This window comes from Argiope bruennichi, chromosome 8 (assembly GCF_947563725.1).
Source record: "Argiope bruennichi chromosome 8, qqArgBrue1.1, whole genome shotgun sequence".
NCBI lineage: Eukaryota > Metazoa > Arthropoda > Arachnida > Araneae > Araneidae > Argiope > Argiope bruennichi.
Genome location: NC_079158.1, coordinates 11,412,003 through 11,433,955, shown reverse-complemented (window position 1 = coordinate 11,433,955; position 21,953 = coordinate 11,412,003). Strand labels below are relative to the sequence as shown.

The 21,953-nt window shown below is 24.0% G+C and overlaps 1 protein-coding gene across 5 annotated transcripts in view; it reads right to left on the bottom strand.

Annotated features, from left to right (window-relative positions):
• Positions 1–5,021: 5,021 nt before the first annotated feature.
• Positions 5,022–21,953, bottom strand: part of LOC129980951 (sodium-independent sulfate anion transporter-like) — a 61,504-nt gene continuing 44,572 nt past the window's right edge. For all 5 annotated transcript variants that reach the window (XM_056091464.1, XM_056091467.1, XM_056091466.1 and 2 more), the window contains 16 exons: positions 21,564–21,649; positions 20,677–20,731; positions 20,230–20,311; positions 17,800–17,993; positions 17,087–17,159; positions 15,393–15,437; positions 15,253–15,313; positions 14,073–14,128; positions 13,850–13,990; positions 12,559–12,617; positions 11,497–11,583; positions 9,948–10,047; positions 9,410–9,486; positions 9,265–9,330; positions 8,319–8,406; positions 5,022–5,496 (listed from right to left, as the gene is read on the bottom strand). In XM_056091464.1, the coding sequence (XP_055947439.1) occupies positions 5,402–5,496; positions 8,319–8,406; positions 9,265–9,330; positions 9,410–9,486; positions 9,948–10,047; positions 11,497–11,583; positions 12,559–12,617; positions 13,850–13,990; positions 14,073–14,128; positions 15,253–15,313; positions 15,393–15,437; positions 17,087–17,159; positions 17,800–17,993; positions 20,230–20,311; positions 20,677–20,731; positions 21,564–21,649 (1,365 nt within the window). In that variant the 3' untranslated portion in view covers positions 5,022–5,401. The remainder of the gene's footprint in view (positions 5,497–8,318; positions 8,407–9,264; positions 9,331–9,409; positions 9,487–9,947; positions 10,048–11,496; positions 11,584–12,558; positions 12,618–13,849; positions 13,991–14,072; positions 14,129–15,252; positions 15,314–15,392; positions 15,438–17,086; positions 17,160–17,799; positions 17,994–20,229; positions 20,312–20,676; positions 20,732–21,563; positions 21,650–21,953) is intronic.

The window sequence follows — 21,953 nt, the reverse complement described above, 5'->3', positions numbered from 1 at the left end:
TTCTCTCTCTTCTTTCAAGCTTTTATAGAATAGGAAATAATATTAATAACATAGCAACTTGATGAATAGAATAATTTTCTGCGCTTCAAAAGGCTAAGGAAGGGGTCTTGCTTATGAGATTGTATATGAAAGCTTTTACTGTAGCTGTATTATTTTAACAAATTTTATCCAATGACCTTATGTAACTCTCTTAATATTTAAAAGGTGCCATCAGTTTTGTACATTTACTCTTTTCTGAAGTTTTTGGTACTTATCATATGAAAAGTGGCTTTTCGTAATAGAGAAGATAAATATATATCTACTTTGTTTTAGAGAAACACAGAGCTTTAGAATGGGTTATAATAATGCAGGTTGTTCCATCTCAAGAATCGATAAATGAATAAGGCTTGATGAAGCAAAAAAGTAAGTCAGTGACAAGAAAATGATACCATTTTTTTTTATTTGTGGAAGATCTTTTAGTACTTCATCAAATTCTAGATTTTAAATTTTTATTATAAACTATTTTATCATTTCAAAAAACATAATTTTTATATGCAACTTCATGAATTTTTAACATTATTGTTACCATAGGTTTTAATCTATATTGCCACTGAATAAATAAAAATGAAATGATTTCATGAATATGGAAAATAATATTTGAAATTCTAATGATTCTTTTTTACTTAAATCCCATATGAATACAAATACTTAAATAAAATAATTATTCATTGAAAATTATTGATATATATTTATATATCATTTAGTTCTTGGTCGATATGAAAGGATTAGTGAATTATTTTAGTATAATAGTTTTGGGGAGTAGGTCACATGAATTACATTTGACTGCTTTAGTTGATCATTTATCTTATTAAAAATGATTAATCTATCTGCAGATTTATTATTTGGATATTTTAGTTAAGTAATTTTTATCCGTTTGTGTGTTTAATTAATCTTTAGTTTTCTATAAAGAAGATTGCACCTCCTCCCCTCGAAAAATAATCTGAAAAGATGTTTTCTCAGAAGTGAAACAAAAACTCCTACATCATAATTAGTCCTGTGATGACTTGCTTTGGATTTTTCTTCAAAACTGAAGTGTTATCACCAAAACATCTCCAACTATCTTTATAAAGGTAATGTTAAGCAGTAGTTTTCATCAGATATGTGATCATCTGAATCAAATAGATTAGCCAAATTCAGTAATATATTTCAATAATGTCTTCTAAGTTATTTTTTTCTCATACATCCAAAAAATATTCCGAGAGGTAATATACCACCTTTAATTATGTGAATTTTGTCTTGCTAAAATCTAAATAATAAATAAAGAGAATTTTGTGTGTGTAATAGTTTTGGGGAGTAAAAATAGTTTGGGAGTGTAAATATAAACCTTGTTTTAATATGCTATTATTTCAAATAATGTTAATTATTTGTAATAATAATTAACATTCCTTGCTTTTCCGCTCCTTAAAATCATATTACATTATAACTAGTGCATGATTGTCATTCATGCATTTCCTCGTATCTTGAATATATGTACAAGGAAAACACAGAGAATTTTTTTTTCATTTTAACCCTGTTTGATATTTACCAAATTATTATCATTTGACTCTCAAGAAGATTGCAAGAAAATGCCAACCATTAAATAAACTTATGATTTTTGTTTTATTATGTCAAGATGGCTGACTTTAAAATTCTGAATATAATGAATATTTTTACACGATATTGGAAAATATTTCTCGTATCTTAAAATGTCAACCTTTAATATTTGACATGATAAAGATATCCCCATATTTGTGTTAAGCCGTGTTATTTTTTCTCCCACATTTAGAAAGAAAAAAAAATATTCCTTTTAAAAAAATTTATCGATTTTTAAATTTGCAGTATTGAAATGTATTTAGAGTGATTAATTAAAAGAAAAATATATAATTGCATGCTAATTTATTCATAAAACTCCTGAAACATGCAATTGTTAATCATAAAAACAAATGTGATGAGGAGGAAGAGAAACTTATTTCATTGTACATATTTCAGATTGTCAAAAAAGTATGAACTTCGACAGAATTGAAAGCTTTTGACCATCTTCTCTATCTTTCTAGTAAATAATTTTACAATATGCCTTGACATAAATAGTCTCAATCATTCTTTTCCAATTGTTTTTCCTTCATTCAATTAAATAAGTTACATTTTATCTTTGGTCTTTGCAAGCCAGATATCAAATTCACGTTTTGCAATTCATAGTCATTTTTGCTACCTTGTTTATATACATTCTCAATAGACCTCTTCTATTACTAAAAATACTTTTCTAATATCATACAGATCCTATTTTAATTTCACTTTCCCAGATTACTAAAAAGCTAAGAAATGCCAAACTAATGTTGCAAATTTAACATTAAATTGTTTTGTGTGACTCGAATTTTTCTTTTATCTTTCTGCACACAGCTTTAATTGCACTTTTTAAAATAGTTTTCAGATAAATATTTCCACTTTTGTCAACTCCCCCATCTTACTCTGTGTGGTATTATAACTTGAAAAAAACAAGAGTAATTAACATACTGCACCATGGCTGTAGGATGCATAGTATAGAATGTGTTTGTGATCTGTGTTTACAGTTAATAAACTTTATAGGTAATGTTTGAATAGACGAACAACATGCAACTTTACTACCAAAATTATACTCAAACTGGAATATTGAAGAAATCCTTAAACAATTCTTAAAGTCTGTAAATAAATATAATTTTTCAAAAATTTTGCCATTTTATAGAAATTTATTTTTTTAGAGATATACTCAGAAACAGTACCAAAATATTAAACAAAAACAATATCCTATGGAAAACTATTGAATATTTCTTTGAGATAACTGTTTGCTGCAAATAGCAGCATACATAGAGATACGTGGTTTAGCGATTCAACCCATATTATATCCAAGGTATGACAGTTTACCTTTCACATATTTTTTCACGGGTATAATATTTGTTAAATATGGATTTTATTGAGTGAAATTAAATTATTATTATTTATTTTCCTAATGAATTATTTTAGAAAATAGATCATTGTTGTTTTTAAAAGTTGAAGTTAGCTAAATAAATTTTATTTCTTGCTTGTGTAGTTATTCATTTCATTACATGCTTTACTTTTACTATTCATGTATACATAATGAAATGCTGTAAAATTACAAAAACGTTTTTGTAAATTTGACAAAAAATTTTGTTAAAGTTCATCTATGCATATGTCATATTTTAACTACTGAAGATAAAAATTTTATTATTTGAAATCCAGTAAGCAATTTCAAAAAATAAGCAACACTATCTTTAGACTTCTCTTGGTATTAAGTGAATAATTCTTCAATATAAACTACAAAATATGTCTTTTCCAACATTAGTCTTTATATTATGAATAAGAAAAATTGTAAAGGTCCCTTAAAAATGGAATTTTGTTTGAAAAACAAGAAAGTGCTTTCACCATTTTTAAATCGTTTTGCATTTTTTGTTAAATGTCCATCTCGATTAATTATTCTCATTTTCCCCATTATACATGTGATAATAAATATAACAGAACAAAGTTATATATTAGATGATTAAAATATTTCACAAAATTTGTCCAGAATGGAGAAGAAATTTTTAATTACTTGCAGAGACATACCTACAGTAAACAGCTAAAAAAAAAAATTGTCAAAGTCCACATTCCTTTTTCTTTTCAGAAATATACTACCCGTATTTTAAGAAATTGTAAGCCTAAGACCTGGATTTTGACTTCAGTTTATTCACTGAAATTTACACTTTAAAATTTTCGATTTTTAAATAAATAATTTTGTATATATTGACCAAACACACTTCTTTTACAAGAGAATAATATTTCATTTTTCTGAGTTTGTTTAATCAATATAAGAATTAAAATTGCAAAATTAGATAAGTAGCAAAATAAAATATACTTCAAATAAATTTGAGGCTTAGAATATATCATCCGAGATCTGCTATTAAATAAAGCATTTTATTTCTACAATATTAAATGAGAAATTGAAAATGCAAGGATGATTTTCTAACTCGAATTTAATTTCATACAATCTTGAAATCAACATATATAAAAAAGCATTTAAAAAGTTGATTTTTTTTTTTTTTTTTTTTTTTTCATAATTTTTTTCTACTGTAGGATTAAAGAATGATATTCAAATAAAGTGTCTTTGCTATTAAATTAGACATTAAAATTTCATGTTATTATTTGATTTTAGAAAAATAATACATAAGTCATTTTAGTATCAGGTTTTAATTCTTTCTTTTCTCATATGCTATTACAGCTGAACCTTAGTTCTTATTACATTCAACATTGTTCCTTAGTTTTAAGAAATGCTTTTTTTTTTACCCATGCATTTTTTAATTTTCACCAGACATCGCAATAGGAAAACCACATATTAAATATATCATTGAACAAACATTAATTTGAAAATTGTTATTTATTAATTATTTGTAGGAAAGTTGCTTTACGAAAAATTTGAATACAGTGTTGGCATACCAAAATTTAAATTTTAACTTATTTATAGGAATTATATTTGCTTACAATAAAATAGTTAATTCACTTTCTCTGTAAAACAATAGCCAGAACTAGTGACATTTCTAAAAACCCATTATACCAGACTATATGCTGAGTATCTGACTTCATTAAGAGATTCGTAAAAGTCATGAAGCAGAAAATGAAATAGATAATCATGAATGTTTTAAATTTAATTACAAAATTCCAATGATAAAATGAGTAATATTTTATTTTAAATGTGTTATTAATTAAATCATCTGAAACTATTTCTATAAATCATATTTAAAATATTTAATTTCACATACTCATATATTTTTGAGTTTTTAAATTAACAATGTTGCATAAACACAGTTTCTTTTAATATAACATCACTGCTTAGTAATTAAAGATTCCATTGTACTACAATTAATTTTTTTCTATCTTTAATTCTTCATATATATATTATAATAATAGGAATGCATATATTGATTCATTATGACTAAAAATCTATCAAAAATAAATAGAGAAAACACATTTATAAAAACAATATGAATAAAAATATTTATTACAAAAATATTCCAACAGACTGTAATTAAAATAACTTATTATTTCTACAAAATTGTTTCATTTCAAAACTTGTGTATTTAGATAAACTTGATGTGAAAAATCAACAGTGTCATAAAATGTCTTGAATAATAAAAACTAAATATATATATTTCTTCTGTAACATTTAGTGCATCTGCACTTTTATCAACATATATACAGTTCAGTTTGCAACAAAATGTTATACCTCCTAACAAAAATTGCATGCAATTAAGCAGTACTCCAGCATTTCACAGAGCAAATACTTCAACTTGGAGTGCCAGCAACAGAAGTATCAAATAAATTATTAAATATATATATAGATATACATTTCTTTTTATCATGAATCATGCAGGCTTACATCATCACTCCTCAGACTATGTCTTGGAAAAGCAATGCAATAAGAAACTGATGAGTTCTGGCATACTGATATAGCTGAAATAGAAATCAATAGAATATACACAAATTTCTGAAATAAATATATAAATTCACACCATGAACAAGTCAAACTTTGAACAATTAATTGTTACAGAAACAAAGGGCACAATTAAAAAATATTTTTTTAAAACCCACATTATTTTAACCTCATGAGCCTGAGATTGCCCTGTTCGACAGGACTCGGGCTCTTTGGGACGTTTTCACTATGAGGGGTTCTACTACCCCTGAAAGTGATTGATGAGCAGTTTTTCAAGTCATGCTATGCATGCAAAGGAAAAGGGTACATCAGATAGTAACTAAGGGGATGAAACATTATTTATCCGTAAAGAAAACCTGAATTCAATTATTGGTTTTTTTTTCCCCAGTATTTTATTACGATTGCCATAAGTTCTTCAGTTTTTTTTAAGATATTAAAATTTTAAATATTTTTATCAATTAAAAAAAATCTATTTCCTTCCTCTATTTTTATTAAGACTGATTATTCAAATTTATCATTTTTTTAAAAATCTTTTTGCTTGTGTTTTCTTTTCTGATACGTTATTTACTTACACATCGAATTTTCTAAATTTATTGTTATACCAAAAAACAAACAAAAAAAACCCCACTAATTAGATATTAAATAAAAAGTTTCAACAATTACTTTTTCTTTTCTCAACTTTTAAAAACTAGTACATTTTAGAAAAATATGATGATTGCTAAATAAAATCAATTGCTGTATAAAATTTAGAAATAAAATAACATTTAATGAATACAGTTTCAATTTTTAAGATTCTGTGAACATAATTGAAAAATTATGAACTGATTGAGAAATATCTACAACTGCGTGAAAAAATATAGATAATCTTATTATATAATTTGTGAAAAACTTGCTAATTTTATACAAATTCAAGAATCTTGCTGTTTGGGATAAAATTTATTATATCTTCCCCTAATTATGTACCTTAACTGCTAATATTAAGATCAATATTATATATATATGTAAAGATATTTTAAAATCTAATTTAAACGTAATTAATTTCCTAATTTTTAGCTCAATTCAGCACATATTAACTTCATTCTAAAATATTCTATTATTTCCTGATCAAAATTCCACTTTTCTAATTTACTTAATGCAACAGAAAGCTTTGTAAAACTGCTTTCATCAGCGGTTCCTACGCTCCAAGTGAGGGGATATAAAATTGCTGACCTAGACAAATTCTTCTAAAAGATCCCTATGATTCCCTTGCCTATGGTTGACATGTTAAGTAATCCCTATTAAGATCTCGGAGTATATATTCACAGGATAAATTTTCATATGCTTTTCCTCATTTCGTGTTGTGTCGTACTGTGATGTGCTCATCACTTCAGCTTGTACAAAAAATCATGCCCCTCGAGATGAAAATAAAACGAAGTTAAAAATTCAAAGTATCTTTTCTGTCTTCAGGCATAACTCTGTTTCAAAAATTATATATGCAAAGAATTTCGAATCCTGCCGACTAAATAATATGTAATATATTTTGGTTTAAGTAGAATGCAGGTTCGAAGCAGTGAAGAGACTTGGTATTTTTAATTTCGTTTTATTCTATTCCGAGTGGCAGGCACGATTTTTTACAAGACGCAGAGCACCACAAAATCAGAAGTCAGAAAGAAGCAAAAATGGGCGAAACAAATTATCACTAGCCTTATATAACATAGGATTTCCGGCCATGTTTTGACCTCTGTTTAGGGCAAAAGTATCACTCATTTGATATGTAGTACTGATGGCGCATTATTTTTACAAAGGGATTAATTAAACCGAAAGTGGAATTGGATCACGAAATAAGAGGATATTTTAGAATGAAGTTCCGATGGGCTAAATTAAGATAAAATCTTGGAAATTAATTAAATTGAAATTAGAATTTATATATATATATATATTGAAGTAAAAAAAAAAAAAAGAATTGTGTTAAGATAGTCTTCACAATCATCTTTACTGAATTAGTTTTTAGGGGATTAAATAAACAATGCAGAAAGGAAGATATTTTTGCAAATTGCATTCTGTATTATTGTTGATATTTGAAAATTAGAGATATTTTAAATTTTAATGATACATTTTTAAAACCTTTTCATTGGTTCTTTAGTTTTCCGAGCCGCAAATGCGTTATTAAAAATAGAACTATATCTACAAAGTTTATAAAAATATTGATAAGTTTCAATAAGCAAATAAAAGCATGCCCAATTTTACTTTAATAATTAAAAACAAGCCTGCATTTTCAAGTTTTTTGCTTCTAAAATAGTTTCCCATTCATTGAAGATTTCATGATAATTTTCACATTCTTTATATAAAGATTTAAAATAAAAAGAAGACACTAATTCTAAAAAAACGAACACCAATTTAATTTTTATCGTCAAATATTTTCATGCTTAATAAATAAGAAAATGCACTTTTGAAAAAAATATCAAAAAGTGATTCAAAGATAATAATGACTTATGTTTAATTAGTTTATCCTAATATTATTTTTAAAATTTAATTTAAATTCTATAGCAACAATAAGATGCAAATAAAAAAAAAGAACTCAAATAACCAAAACACTCCTGAGTGTAAATTCAGCAACAACAAACAAAGCAAACTTCTCTCAAACCACAGGGGGCAAAAAACTGACTATGCATTTCAATTACAGATGCTTCAACTCAGAAGGTGCCCCCCCCATTTGTAATTTCTCTGAAAGAAGAGACGATTCCGTTCTGTTTTCTTCTACAAAAAACGGCTCAGGATTTGTGGCACTGGAATTCCTACATCTACCAGGTTCACAGAGTTAAATTAAACTTTTGCTAAAATAAAAGTTTTCAAATTCTATTACCATCAATATAATTTTCAGCTTCTTCTTTTGTCAGAAAGCTCATAAAATCAGCTAGACCACTGCCTTTGAGAGAATTCTGTACATCAGGCTATTAAAATGAAAATATATTATTTATTGATTCCATAAAAGAGCACATAAATGACAAGAATGTCTAAAGAGCAATTCATAAATATAATGCAAATGGGTCTAAATGAGGAATTTAATTTCAATGAGTGATTTTACTGATTGAATCATTCTGATTCTTATAAAAATAAAATAAGTATTTCTTTTTAATGTAAGCTAACTTTGTGAACAACAGATTTTTTTTTTTTTTTAAATTTTATGAAAGTTGTTTTATAGCTATCAGCTGCCTACTGTAATCATTACTAGTTTTTTTTTTTCATTTATTTTTATACATTTAATCAACAAAAGCAAAGTAATTCATATTTCAAACATATCAAAAGAATTAAAACACAGATTTATTTGACTACTAATGTCTATTTGATAGTTAAATAACTTTACTGACTTTAACTTCTGAGCAGCGTGGTGTCCCATTTTCTCATGCTGAATTAAACATCCATTGAAACCAAAATGCTGTATTAGCAAATCCCTTCAAAAACTATATAAATTAAAAATATTCACAGTTTTTTTTTCACCCCTGCCTTTAGCTTTTTTATTCGGAAGAAACCGGTAATTGTTAATTAACAAATTATTATTTGAATGCATTTTAATTAAATTAAATTAAAATTGGATTTTAAAGAACTTCCACGTGTTTCTTCACATCAAATAACAATTTAAGAAATTTTTAAAGCAGATATGTGTAAGACAACATCAATGTATACTGAAACTCTGAAATAAAATTGTTTAGTTCTTTTTTCAACATATATAGAGGTTAACACAGAGACAAAAAATTATCTGAAAGTTAAAGAAATAAAAATGTTTTAAATTATTCAAATTCAAAATTTACCTTTAGATGGACAAAGATCACTTTAACATTTTCATTTTTCAAACTATTTGTCAAACTTTTCATATTCTGAAAATAAAAGAAAAGTTCATGCATTTCTTTCATTTGGAATATGAGACATCTATATATGAAAAGTATCCATATTTACCAGAGACATAGTATAATCAGCAGTTGTAGCATGTTCTCCATCAATTAAAACACAGCAAACACTCTTATCAGATTGATCTATTTGAAAAGATAAAATAATAATTATCCAATTGTGACAGCTATATTTCTAATTAAGATATCAGCATCTTCAACTGAGTAAAACAATTTTTTTTCCAGCAATTTCTTTATATAATTACATAGAAAAATATTATATAATAACAGATAGCACAAGCATTTTCTTATAGCAATTTACTTTTTGATTTCTTTTACTTATTTTTTGTGGATGATTTTGATAGATTTCTTAGACAAATACCACTGCCATAAAAACAAAGTAAATACTCCGGATGAGTCAAAATTTTGTTAAATCTATGAAGGTGTACTTTAAAAATATAGAAGTTGATTTATCAAAAGTATTCAGCCAATCAAATTATTAGAAACCATCTAATTTACATTTATAGGATTTATTTTTCTAAGATTCTCTGAATTTTCATAAAAATACAAAAAAATTACATAAATTTTTAAAAAGTAAAAAAAATTACCTGGTACAGATTTTAATATTCTTGTTTGCAATTTTTCAGCTGATGGAAATAAAACTGTCCTGTCAGGCTTTACATACAAATAACGACAACCAAGATATGTCTAAATGAGATACATTATCAATATTAAATATAAAGAAGTACACATTTTCAATGAAATTAAAAATCTGAAAAATTTTAAACTTCAACAACAAAGAAATAATGAACTGCAAATAGGAAGAATAAATTTTTATTAAAAGTTTTTTCTGCCTTGATATTTGTTCATATTTATAAAACTTTTTGACAGTTCAGTGTAATAGGTACTGAATTTTTCAAAGTGAAAAAAAAAAAAAACTGTAAAAAAAATATTATTAGAATATTTAATGGCAGTTTACCTATCTAAATTAAAAGGTAAATATTTCCTCTAGTTTAAAATATTATCTTCAGAATAAAAATAAATTTAAGCATTTTAGAAACAACATTCAATATTTATGAAAAAATGCATAAAGAAATTTTTAGGAATGTAAAGAAGACAGCAACTGAAACATCAAAATAATAATAAACTATAAAAGTATTCAAAATAAAAAAAAAGGCATTTGTATGTGATACTTATGGAGGATATGGGTGCAAGGTAACAGATTAAAAAAAAGTTTTTTTTATATATAAATTTGTATTAAATAATATCTCTCTTCATGCATTGTATTTCACAACATAAAGAAATTTATATAATAACAAATAATATTCTAGACTTTTTTTAAATAAAAAAAATATATAAGCATTAAAATGAACTCACTGAACACTAAACTAAGAACTAAAATAATTAATTAAAAACATTAAGCCATGCTTGAAGTTTCCTCCTGCTGTTCAATATACTTCCAGGCAGGGTGATTTAATCAATCTTTATCAGTCATTTTAATATGACTGATAAAGATTGTCATTTTAATATGACTGACCTCACTTGATTATTCTTAAAACTTACCTCTGTCATTTATTGTTAAAAGGTTGGATCATTTTATTACTTAACTCTTCATCAAAGTTCAATGATTTGTGGAAAACAATAGATAAAAGATAAGCAACAATATTTAATATCATAGTAATTTAATCAATATGGATTCATCAACAATACTTACAATATAGAAATCAGAGCAACTTACACTCAAATCCCATAAATACCTAAACAAAATCTACCTTATGAAATCCAAATCATATTTTAAATTTATGATTTTTCATTAAATTATAAATGGTAGTGATCAAAACAGAATATTTGATTATTACTAAGAACTACACTGAACATAAAAAAAATATTTTATATTCAATTGGGAAATTGTCACCTTAATAGTAAAAGTTTTAATAATAACAACAACTTTACTACTATGAAAATTAATTTAAATAATAATATAAAAGACATTTGATTAATGATATTTCCTGAAAAGTATTTACATTCCTATCAAAAAAATTTTACCCAGAAAACATATTGATTTATCAAATATTTTTCTGAAAATGCAATTTAAAATGAATCAGTCAATCTTTAAGATAAAAATTCATTAATACAATTTTATATTCAAATCTTTACCTGTCGTTCTTCAATGAGGAACTTTGGTTTGGATGCTTGCAATAAAAGCAATCCTAATGAAATTGCAATGCCAATCATAATACCATACTAAAAAGAAAATAATAAGAATTAAATACATATTTACATTTTTTTAAAAGAATTAGTATTGAATATAACAGACAATAATAAATGGGAGGATTCATCAGACTAAAGTAAAGACAATAAAAAAAATGCTTTTTGATACTATACAAATGGTGTAAATTATTCATTTACAATTTGAAAAAAATAATAAACATGTTTGAAATTTTTAAAAATATATATGCATTTTTACAATAATAAATGGGAGGATTCATCAGACTAAAGTAAAGACAATAAAAAAAATGCTTTTTGATACTATACAAATGGTGTAAATTATTCATTTACAATTTGAAAAAAATAATAAACATGTTTGAAATTTTTAAAAATATATATGCATTTTTACAATAATCTTTTACTACAATAATAATTAATATATTTGTTATTGTAAAATAGAAATTAATATATTTGTTATTGTAAAATATACTTATTTTTTGACCATTTATATAATGTAATTTAACCAATTATGTAATATTGTATCAGTCTAAAAGAAATTCTAAGAGAGTTTTATATGAACGGCCTAATAACTTAACCACAGAGAGATGATAATATAAGAACAATTTCATTTGTTAAAATTAAAATTTTTTATCAATATTTGATATTTAACAAATAATATGTAAATAATTTTTGCGTTTATATTTTATATTTGAATAATGTGTATTATGTTTGAATAATACACATTACTTTTTTGCCAGTACATTACAAAGAGTTTTATAACTTACTATATATCTTCTATCCTTATTAAAAAATTATTTCCATTAATTAGAAATCTAGATTTTATTCTCTTAATCAGGATAATTGTAATTTAAAACAGCACTAAATATAATGGAATCCTAACATCTTAGCTATCAAGATTAAAATTTAAGTAGAATGAAGGAAGATTTCATTTCTAATATAAAATAATGGATTTTTTTTTAATTCTTTGCGTAAAGAAATAAATTGAAATACCTCTAATCCTAAAATGAATGATAAAATGAAGGTAGCACCAAATGGTAAAAGGTCCAGCTCTGTTTTGGGAAGAGACAAGAAGAAAAAAAAACCAATAATTAATTTATGTGTATATGTATTTATGTTAGGCACTTACTATGTGTGTATAAAAAAAAAAGAAAGAAAAAACAAGCAAAAAAAGGTGCATCACAATTGTGATTAAAAATAATGCAAATGGTTATAAATGAAATGATTATACCATATGACAGAATTTTGATCAAATTTAAGCAATAGCTGCTAACATAGATGCCAGTTTTTATATATTTGTGTGCAGTTTCAAATTCAATAGACAAAAATTAATGAAACAGAAAGAACGTGTATGGGAAGCTAAAACAGCTTTTGAAAATATGTAAATAAAAAGCACAAAATATTATTAATAAATGCAGAAAATGTAAATCTACATATATGCATTGCATCTAATAAGACAAGAGCTATAAAAATGTTTGGGAAGAAACATTGAACAAAATTTTGACAAATAACTAATAAGCAAAAGAATTTTTTAAAGTTTTGTATAATTTTAAAGAGAAATAAAAAATTGATATAAACAACAATTTTTCAAGATATATAATACTGTATCAATCAAACTATAAAAGAGGAAGTTGCTACACACAAGCTTATGTGAAAAAAGTAATAAGTATAAAATGTAAATGAGAGATCATAAAACTAAACTGAGATAAAAATAAATTTTGAAATAAAGTGCAATTACTAATAATAATTTAATAAATTTTTTAAGTAATCAGTATTAATTGCTGAGAATAGGTACAGTATTTTCAGTAATTACATTTATAATAATTGCATATTTTTTAACACATTGCGACACATATATTTTGAAAACAAAGATATATATCCAAAATAAATTCTTATTTCTTTTTTAATGATGATATAACTTTAAATGAATTAAATTCATATAACTGTACAGACATATATTTTACAAAGAAATTTTTTTTCCCCAAAATACATTCAATCATTTATTCTTTTTTTAGAAAAATCAAAATAATCCCAAACGCAAAGAAATATTATAAATCTGAAAACCAGTTTCTTATTTGCAATGAAATAATAAATATTTATTACCTTTAGGCTCAGTATTTAAAAAAAATAATTTATTATTATTTAAACCTTTAGGCAAAATCAGATAACAAATCAGCGGTTGAAGAGAAAAATTAAATTACACTTTTTAATCTTTTTCCCGTAACCATATCAAAGACATTATGAAATATCACTGATAGCGTACAAAGAGCATAAGAAAACTTACTATTTGTCCTCCACATAATGATAACATCTTCATAATGTACCATATTGAGCACAGAGATGAATATAAGAGCAGACAATGAAGCTTTGGGGATGAATCTAAAATATGGAGACATGAATCCTAAGGCTAACAGCACAAGACTACCTATAAATAAAATGCATATTTATCAAAAGCTTCAAACAAATTTTAGAGGGGCCAAATATTTTTATATGAAAAAGAAAAATACCTGTAACTACACCACCAGCTGTAGTACGAACACCACTGCTATAATTTATGGCAGTTCTGCAAAAATGCAATAGAAGGTTTTTCCTATATTGCTATACAATAAAAGTTTATAAATGATTTTATTTTAAATCATATTTAAGTTTTGACAAAAATAAATTAGATTAATTTCTAGCCTACTTCAACTGATACTTAAATCTGTAAAATTAAAAGAAAATATTTAATATAAGAAGAGTGATATCTAAAAATTAAATATTAAAAAATACTGAAGATTAGCTATTCTGAAAATAAATTATTAGAGTGAACATATATTCTATTCTGAGTTAATCACAAAATTGATAAACAGCAGTTATTTAAATAGAATGTGCTGTCTATCAAATTAATACTAAATAATTGAAAATGAATAAAAACAAAATATTTCATAGGTTGTACTCTAAAGGAAAGAAAAAAGTTCACGTAATACTTTAAAAACAATATTTAGATTAAAACTGTATGAATCAACAACAAAATAGTGTTCTATTTTAGAAGGCAACTTTTTCTTTATGCTTACGAAGCTTTGTTTTAAAAACTTTGCAGTTCAATGAATTATTATTATATTATTTTTTATGAAATTTGATTATGGCAATGCAGTATCTGAGAACTTTTTGAAGCTTATTTTACAAATTTTTCACACAACTGCTATATTTGCACTAGAACTTTTTTTTGTAAATTTCAACATATGCCTCTTATTTCATAAAACTCAACCATTCAATTCAATAAACAAATCTTCAGAATGAAAAATGAAGAAACAAATATCTTATCTAAAAACTATTTCTGGTTATACAAGTCAAATATTTAAATGCATCAACATGTGATTAATGAAATTTGAGTCAATTCATAAAAGAAAAATAAAGTACTTAGCTATAAATTTTAATAATATTTTAGGAGGATGTTATAAATATTAATACTGTTGTTATTGAGGATGCTTTTAGTAAGTAAATTGCTAGATTTAATAAGATAATACATCATGATACTTACTTTTATAGTTCTTTTAATCATCACAATAAAAATTAAAATATCAGCATTAAAAATGATGTATTCTAAGAATCTCATAAATTATTCTTATTAATCTTCTCTATAAAAAATTTTCTTCTATATATAAAATTTTATTTACAATTGTCAACAACAATAAAACAATTCCTTACCTAGAAAAGCTACCAGTTGCAGGATATGAAGAAACAAATGATCCCATGATGTTACAAAAACCTATAAAATTTATATTTGTATTAATTAAGGTAACAAAACATGAATTTTACCCAATAAATATTAGTAAATGTAAACTTACCAAACGCAATCATTTCTTGTGTAGCATCTATCTTCTTACCCTTTGCTAAGAAAAAAAAAAATAACATTTTATAAAACATATAAAAAGGCAGAAAATACATTGTTTAAAATGACAAAGAAAAATATTAAAACAGTATAAGTTTAAGGAGATTTTTTTAATACATACGGTTTAATTTTTTTCTTCTGAATAGTTTAATCTTTTTAAAAGACATTCAAGCATACAAATAATTCTACTGAATTTACAGAATAATCAATTTGAGTGACTTGCTCTCCTTATTACTCTCTTATTATTTCACATAATGAAAATTAACAAGATTGTTATTGAATTGAATTGATTTTTTTAATGAATTATTCTAGCAATCAATTTGATTTAGCAATCAAGACATTTCTGCATTTGTATATTATTTTAGATAGTACTCACACAAAATTACCAAGATCTTCCAAAAATATCTCTTAGACAACTTTTAAATGAAAAGCTATCCAATAAATCAAAATTAGTAACTTGAATTTTTATTTTATACTAACAATGTCATATATAGAATTATTTCAGATAAAAATAATATTAAAGAAAATGCCAGCTTATTTTGGAATGAAACCATTTCCAAACAAAATTAGATTTTTAATAATACCACCATTAATTCTTAATTTTTGATAGACGATGTTCATGGCTAGTTAATACCTTTAGCATTATTTTATTCATATATAATTTCTGAAAATAATAATAGCAAATAATTATTTAAAATTCAAATATAATAAAATAATTTAATTCATGAAAATTGCAGAAATTTTATCGAATGATGATACTTTATTCATAAAATAAAATAATGAATACACTTTTAAATAATGTTCAATAATTACTGAAGTAAAGACATTAATTAACCAGAATATTAAAGCAGAATCCCTTATTTTTCACCAAAAAAATGTAAATTATGAAAAAAAAAATGTTTTTTAACTATTTACAATTAGCATTAAAAATTTGTATTGTAATTAATTTGAGTTTCCTGTAACTATGTTGATTTGTTTCGTTTATAGAAATAATCATTGTGGCAAAGCATACAAATCTTTTTCCACAAATCTCTGTTTGAGGAGTGTGTAATCCATATTCATAAAATTGAACTGAACTCTCGGAAACTCATCTCTGTCTTCAAACTAGACAAAAAGAGATTATTTTAAGTTCTATTTTAATAAATTTTATCATTTTTATTTGAGAAACATTTTATTAAATCTTTACTTTTTTTCATTTACATAAAAAAATTGGCATGAGCTTTCTAAGATTAAATAGTAATTATTATTAAAAGTTTCCTCAAAAGTTTTAAAACAGGATGATTTACTTTTTTCACTTCACAGTAAAATAATTTTATTTTAATTTAATTAAATTTAAAATGTAAATTTAAAAATAAAATTAATTTTATTCTGTAATATCATTAAAATAATTTTATTTTAATGGTATTACAAACAATTAATTTTGCAAAATTATTACATTGAATTACATTATATTATATCTTGTTTTTAATCTAACACATTAACATGAGAGTAGACATATTGCAAGCCAATTTAAAAGAAATAAAGATAAATTATTTAAAAAATAGATAAAATTTAAATTTAGGTAATGAGTTGAGAGTTCAATGAAATAGAAAATAAAGAAAAGAGTGCAAATTCAATTTATTTTCAAAATATGTAGTAAAATAAACTCACAGAAAGATTTTGCAATAGCTATTGCCTCCAATAAGCACAACAAAGGAATAATGATAAGTCCTGTACCCATATCCTAAAAAGAAAATGATATTTTTTAAAATTAAATTAATTATAGTAAAAGTAGTGAGCTATTATGGATAAGGATATTTGTATAAAAATAAATAAATATTTAAACAAATAAACATTTAATAACTATATATATAATGCCAATGAACAAGATAAGAATTATATTAGTTTCAGAAAGAAAAAAAATAAGCAAAGCCCTTTTTTTGCAATATTTCATGCTATAAAAAATAATGAACATTTATAGACAATTATAAAATGAAAATTAATGAATAAGAATGATGATTTTTTCTTTTTGAATTCAAATACTTTATTCGCTGAAGTTAAGAATTTGTCACAACATCAAATTTATAAATAACAACATAGACTCATTATTGTGGTAGTTCTTATAAAAAATAAGTATTATGCTATTTTAAAAAGGTGGGGCAAATCAAATAAAATGTTATTTTCATCAGTTGTATGAGATACCTATATTAAATTAATTCCATTCTAAAAGACTGAATCAGGCTGATCTGCACAATAACAAAAATGCAAACTTTGCATCAGGGCCAATTTTCAAAATTACATTAGAATATAAAAATGCAAAAGTTTTTATTTTAAACTGAGCTGAAAGTAAAAAATGAAATTTTGTATCAAAGAAAAGGTAATACCTGAACAATGTCAATAAAACTTTTATCAATAGTTTCATTTGTGATATTATTAAAATAATGAAGTGAAAATGTTGGGAATTCAAATGGTGGCAATCCAGCCTTGACTTCATGAGTAAGAGTCAGCTTATCAATGTTGTATGATATAAGAATTGCAGCAACACCAGCACATGACAGTACAAGTAGAGCATTCCTAGCTAAAGAAACAATAGTATAAGCAAAAGCATTCACATAAAAATTTAACATGTCCAAAAATTTATTTGCTTCATCATAATTTTTTTAAAAAACGCAATAAAAAATTAACTAATAAATTTAAGAAAGAACTATAAAAGCCATTCACAAGATAGAGTTTTAGATATGTATTGCAAATAAAAAAATAATTATGGAAATGCCTTTTTAAAAAGATCACAACAAATAAGGTAAATTTATATTTTGCCCATTTAGAAGTTGAAAATAATTATTCTGCATTTCCCAAAATTTATTATATATTAAATTCAAATTCTTTTATTTTTAAGCTAATAAACTAAGCTTAATTAAGCTAATTAATTTTTAAGCTAATTTAAGCTCAATAACAAACTGTCACAAGAAATAATATCAATACAGCCTATGTTTTGATTTTTCTTAAAAAACCCCTAGATTTAGTGTATGACAATGTCTTACAAAGTGATGAATTCTTGTTGCATAACAGATACCAATACCTACATATTTTCACTTCAGATAGCTGAATTAGCAATGAATAAAATCACAGCAGTGATTTAGCAGTAATGTTAGAGAAATAAATATTGAAATATAGCAACTAAACAAGATAAGATGCAAATGAGGAAAATTTCACCAGTTCTTTAAACAATCAACCTACAACTCTAGTTAATTTTATGAGAAGGTGAGCTCGTAGCAATAAAGCTTCCAATTCATTTGCATAATGACAATATTCTTAAAAGGCAAGATGCAGACTATTGTGTGATCGAGTGATTACTGCCATTAACATTCATTATAAAATTACAACCAGATTTTGATATAACTGATTGATTCACCTATTTGTAATAGACTAATCAAATAATTCATACTGATAACAAATTTTTAATAAATTTATAACAATTTTGTTAGCATTAAGTAACAAATACTGATTAAACATTTAATAGCTAATTAAAGTTCAACATTTGAATTAAAAATGCATACATGATATGAATTCTAATAAATAAAAGTTCCTGAATGTTTTTTTTCTGCTAATTTATTTATCCATTAAAAATTTACAACAGTAAAATTATACAATAATTTATTTTTCAGGTAATGTTTAATGACAATTTACAAATCATTTGCATAATCAAAATAAAAAGACAACTGAACTAGTGAAATAAATTAATTACGTAATATATGTAAAAAATGTATCATTTACTAAAAAAGATGATAAAATAAATTTAACAATTAATCAAAGTTCTGTATATTTTATAGAAAAACATTTCATATATAAATTTATTATACTTATATGTATATAAAGCATGCTTTTATGAAACATTTTTAAGTTCATTAACATTTGTTATTCTTTATAATTTTTGTAATATTCAAGAGAACAGTAATATTTTTATCTTTTCTTAAAATTTCTTTGTTCAAGTCACGGTGAGCATAGTATAGTATACTGAACAGGAAGACAGAGAGAGTAAATTGATATTTATACAGAATTTGCATACACAGTATTTTGGTTCTGCAGGCAAAATATAGCCTGAAAATAAGAGCTACAGTGAAGCTGGAGTTTGAGTGATTAGAAATTTTATTTTTAGAATGCAGTTGTTAATTTATCTCAAATTAATTAGAAATTATTATACAAGCACATTCAATAATAAGAAGAAATATATAATCATAATTTAATATATTTTACTTTATATATGATAATCTTCCTGTGTATTTGAAATTGTGCTCTTTGCTTGTCTAATGACAGTTGTTCATCTATCTCTGGATAATCAGATAACATGCAACATGGTTATCTTGTTACCCTATTTTGGTCTAATTAATGATAGTAATAATAATAAATTTAATTTTTAAACAAATTGGAATATTCCCTTTCAACTTTTATTTGACAATAACAGTAAGGTAAAAATATATTGAAATAGGTTTTAAATACTGCTTAAATTGCAAAAATAAAATTGCTGTATAGTTAGTTTTTCATAGTTTTTGTTTTGAAAATGCACAGAAAAAATAAAGAGAGGAAAATAAGTATCTGAATGACAGAATTATATAAAGGAAAGCCCTATTTCAACAGAAAATACCATTTTAAAATACAAAAATAAATAAGGAAAATAATGAGGCAAAGACTTTTTAATTAGAAAACAAATGATAAGAGTAAAAAAAGAAAACAAAAGAAAAAGTAAACAGAGGGAAAAAAAAAAGAATATGAAAAAAATTCCCATAAAAAATGTCAAATTTTTTAAATATATTTACCAATGCTCATTGTTTTCAGCAGAATTTCTAGTATCCTTTGAGCTTTTGAACCACAGCAAGAAAGTTTCAAAGAGGTACAATACTACAAAATATATTCAAGTCTCTAAGCAAGAGTATAATTCATTATTTCCAGGAATTTCAGAAAATGAAGAATATATATAATGAAGATGAAAATGATAGAAATACTTTATTTAAGTTAAACAACTGATTTGAAAATAAAATAGTTTACTTTAGAAATAAATAAAAAATAACTTAAAATAAGTTTTTAGATATTTATGATTGACATATTTACTTATGTAATTTATATTTAATTTAATACACTTATCTTTATAAAGAATTCAACAGAAAATATAACAATTGTATAAATGAAAATATCAATAAGTACTTAAAAAACACCCAGTTCATTTTCAAAAGTCTTTCTTTCTTTGTGCATTTTTATATACTCACTTTTAACATAAAAAGAAAAGCTATGCTGCAAAATCCCATTGTCATATCCCAATATCTAAAATAAATTTAAAAACAAATATATTAATTCATATATATGCAACAAAGCTGAAAAATTGAAATAAATAAAATATATCAATGTTCCTCCCACATCTAACTTGGTAACAATAAAATTAAAATCAAAACACAAACAGTAATTTTATCAATAAATATTTTTTATAAATTTCAAAAGTGAGCATATTTTTTATATGACATCATAATATCTTAAAAGTAATTGATTAGATTTTATTATACACTTGAATACAATGAAAATCAATAATTCAAACATGTATATAACAAATCATTTACATACAATGATAATTACTACCATATATCTCTTTTACACAATAAATTCATTTAATATATGGGATTGGTAGATATTAAATATCTATTAGCATTATTCACAATGAGAAACATATCCAATAATGATATAAAATAAATAATTGTATTAATTTTGATACTTCAAAGAAAAGGTTTAATAAATCTGTCAACTTTATTATGGTTGTATATAAAAAATCATATATTTCAATAACCATTTAAAAAAGCTTTTATAAAACATTAAACCATCTCTTAATCATTCCTGAGTGTCTATCATTTTTATTTATTTATTTATTTGCTATTAAATAACAGGATTTTTTCCTTCCAAAACATGCATTCACAAATAAATAAATCTAAGCAATACAATATAATGTGTATAATTAGATAGTGTCACCATTTTTTCAATAGCAATAAACATAAATTGAAATATTTATTTTAAGAAAAAAATTCAAAGACAACTACAAGTTATAGACAGAAATTTCCACTATCAGTAAAAATACATATATGAAGTTAAATAAATGAAATTTGATTACCTTATATTTCCTTGACTTATTCCAGAAAAAAAATGATAAACATCATCAATGAATCCATCAGATTTAGAACTCATGCCAAAAATACCCTAAAACAAATTTAAAACATTAAAGAATTTTTTCATACATACACAGGCACTCCAATAATATAAGTTTGTAAAGAGACTTAGTTTGAAAACAAAGAAATCAAACTAAAATACTAAAATGCATTTTCATAAAAAACCAGCATATTATTGTAAACAAAAAACAGTAGTTCAACATATTCATTTTGCAAACAATAACATATACATTTCAAAATATAATAAGAATAAAAGAGAGGAGAATAAGAAAAATAGCTTGCAGTGTAATTTTGATTCCATTGAAAACGGAAAATGCTGTCAATTAGTCATTGTA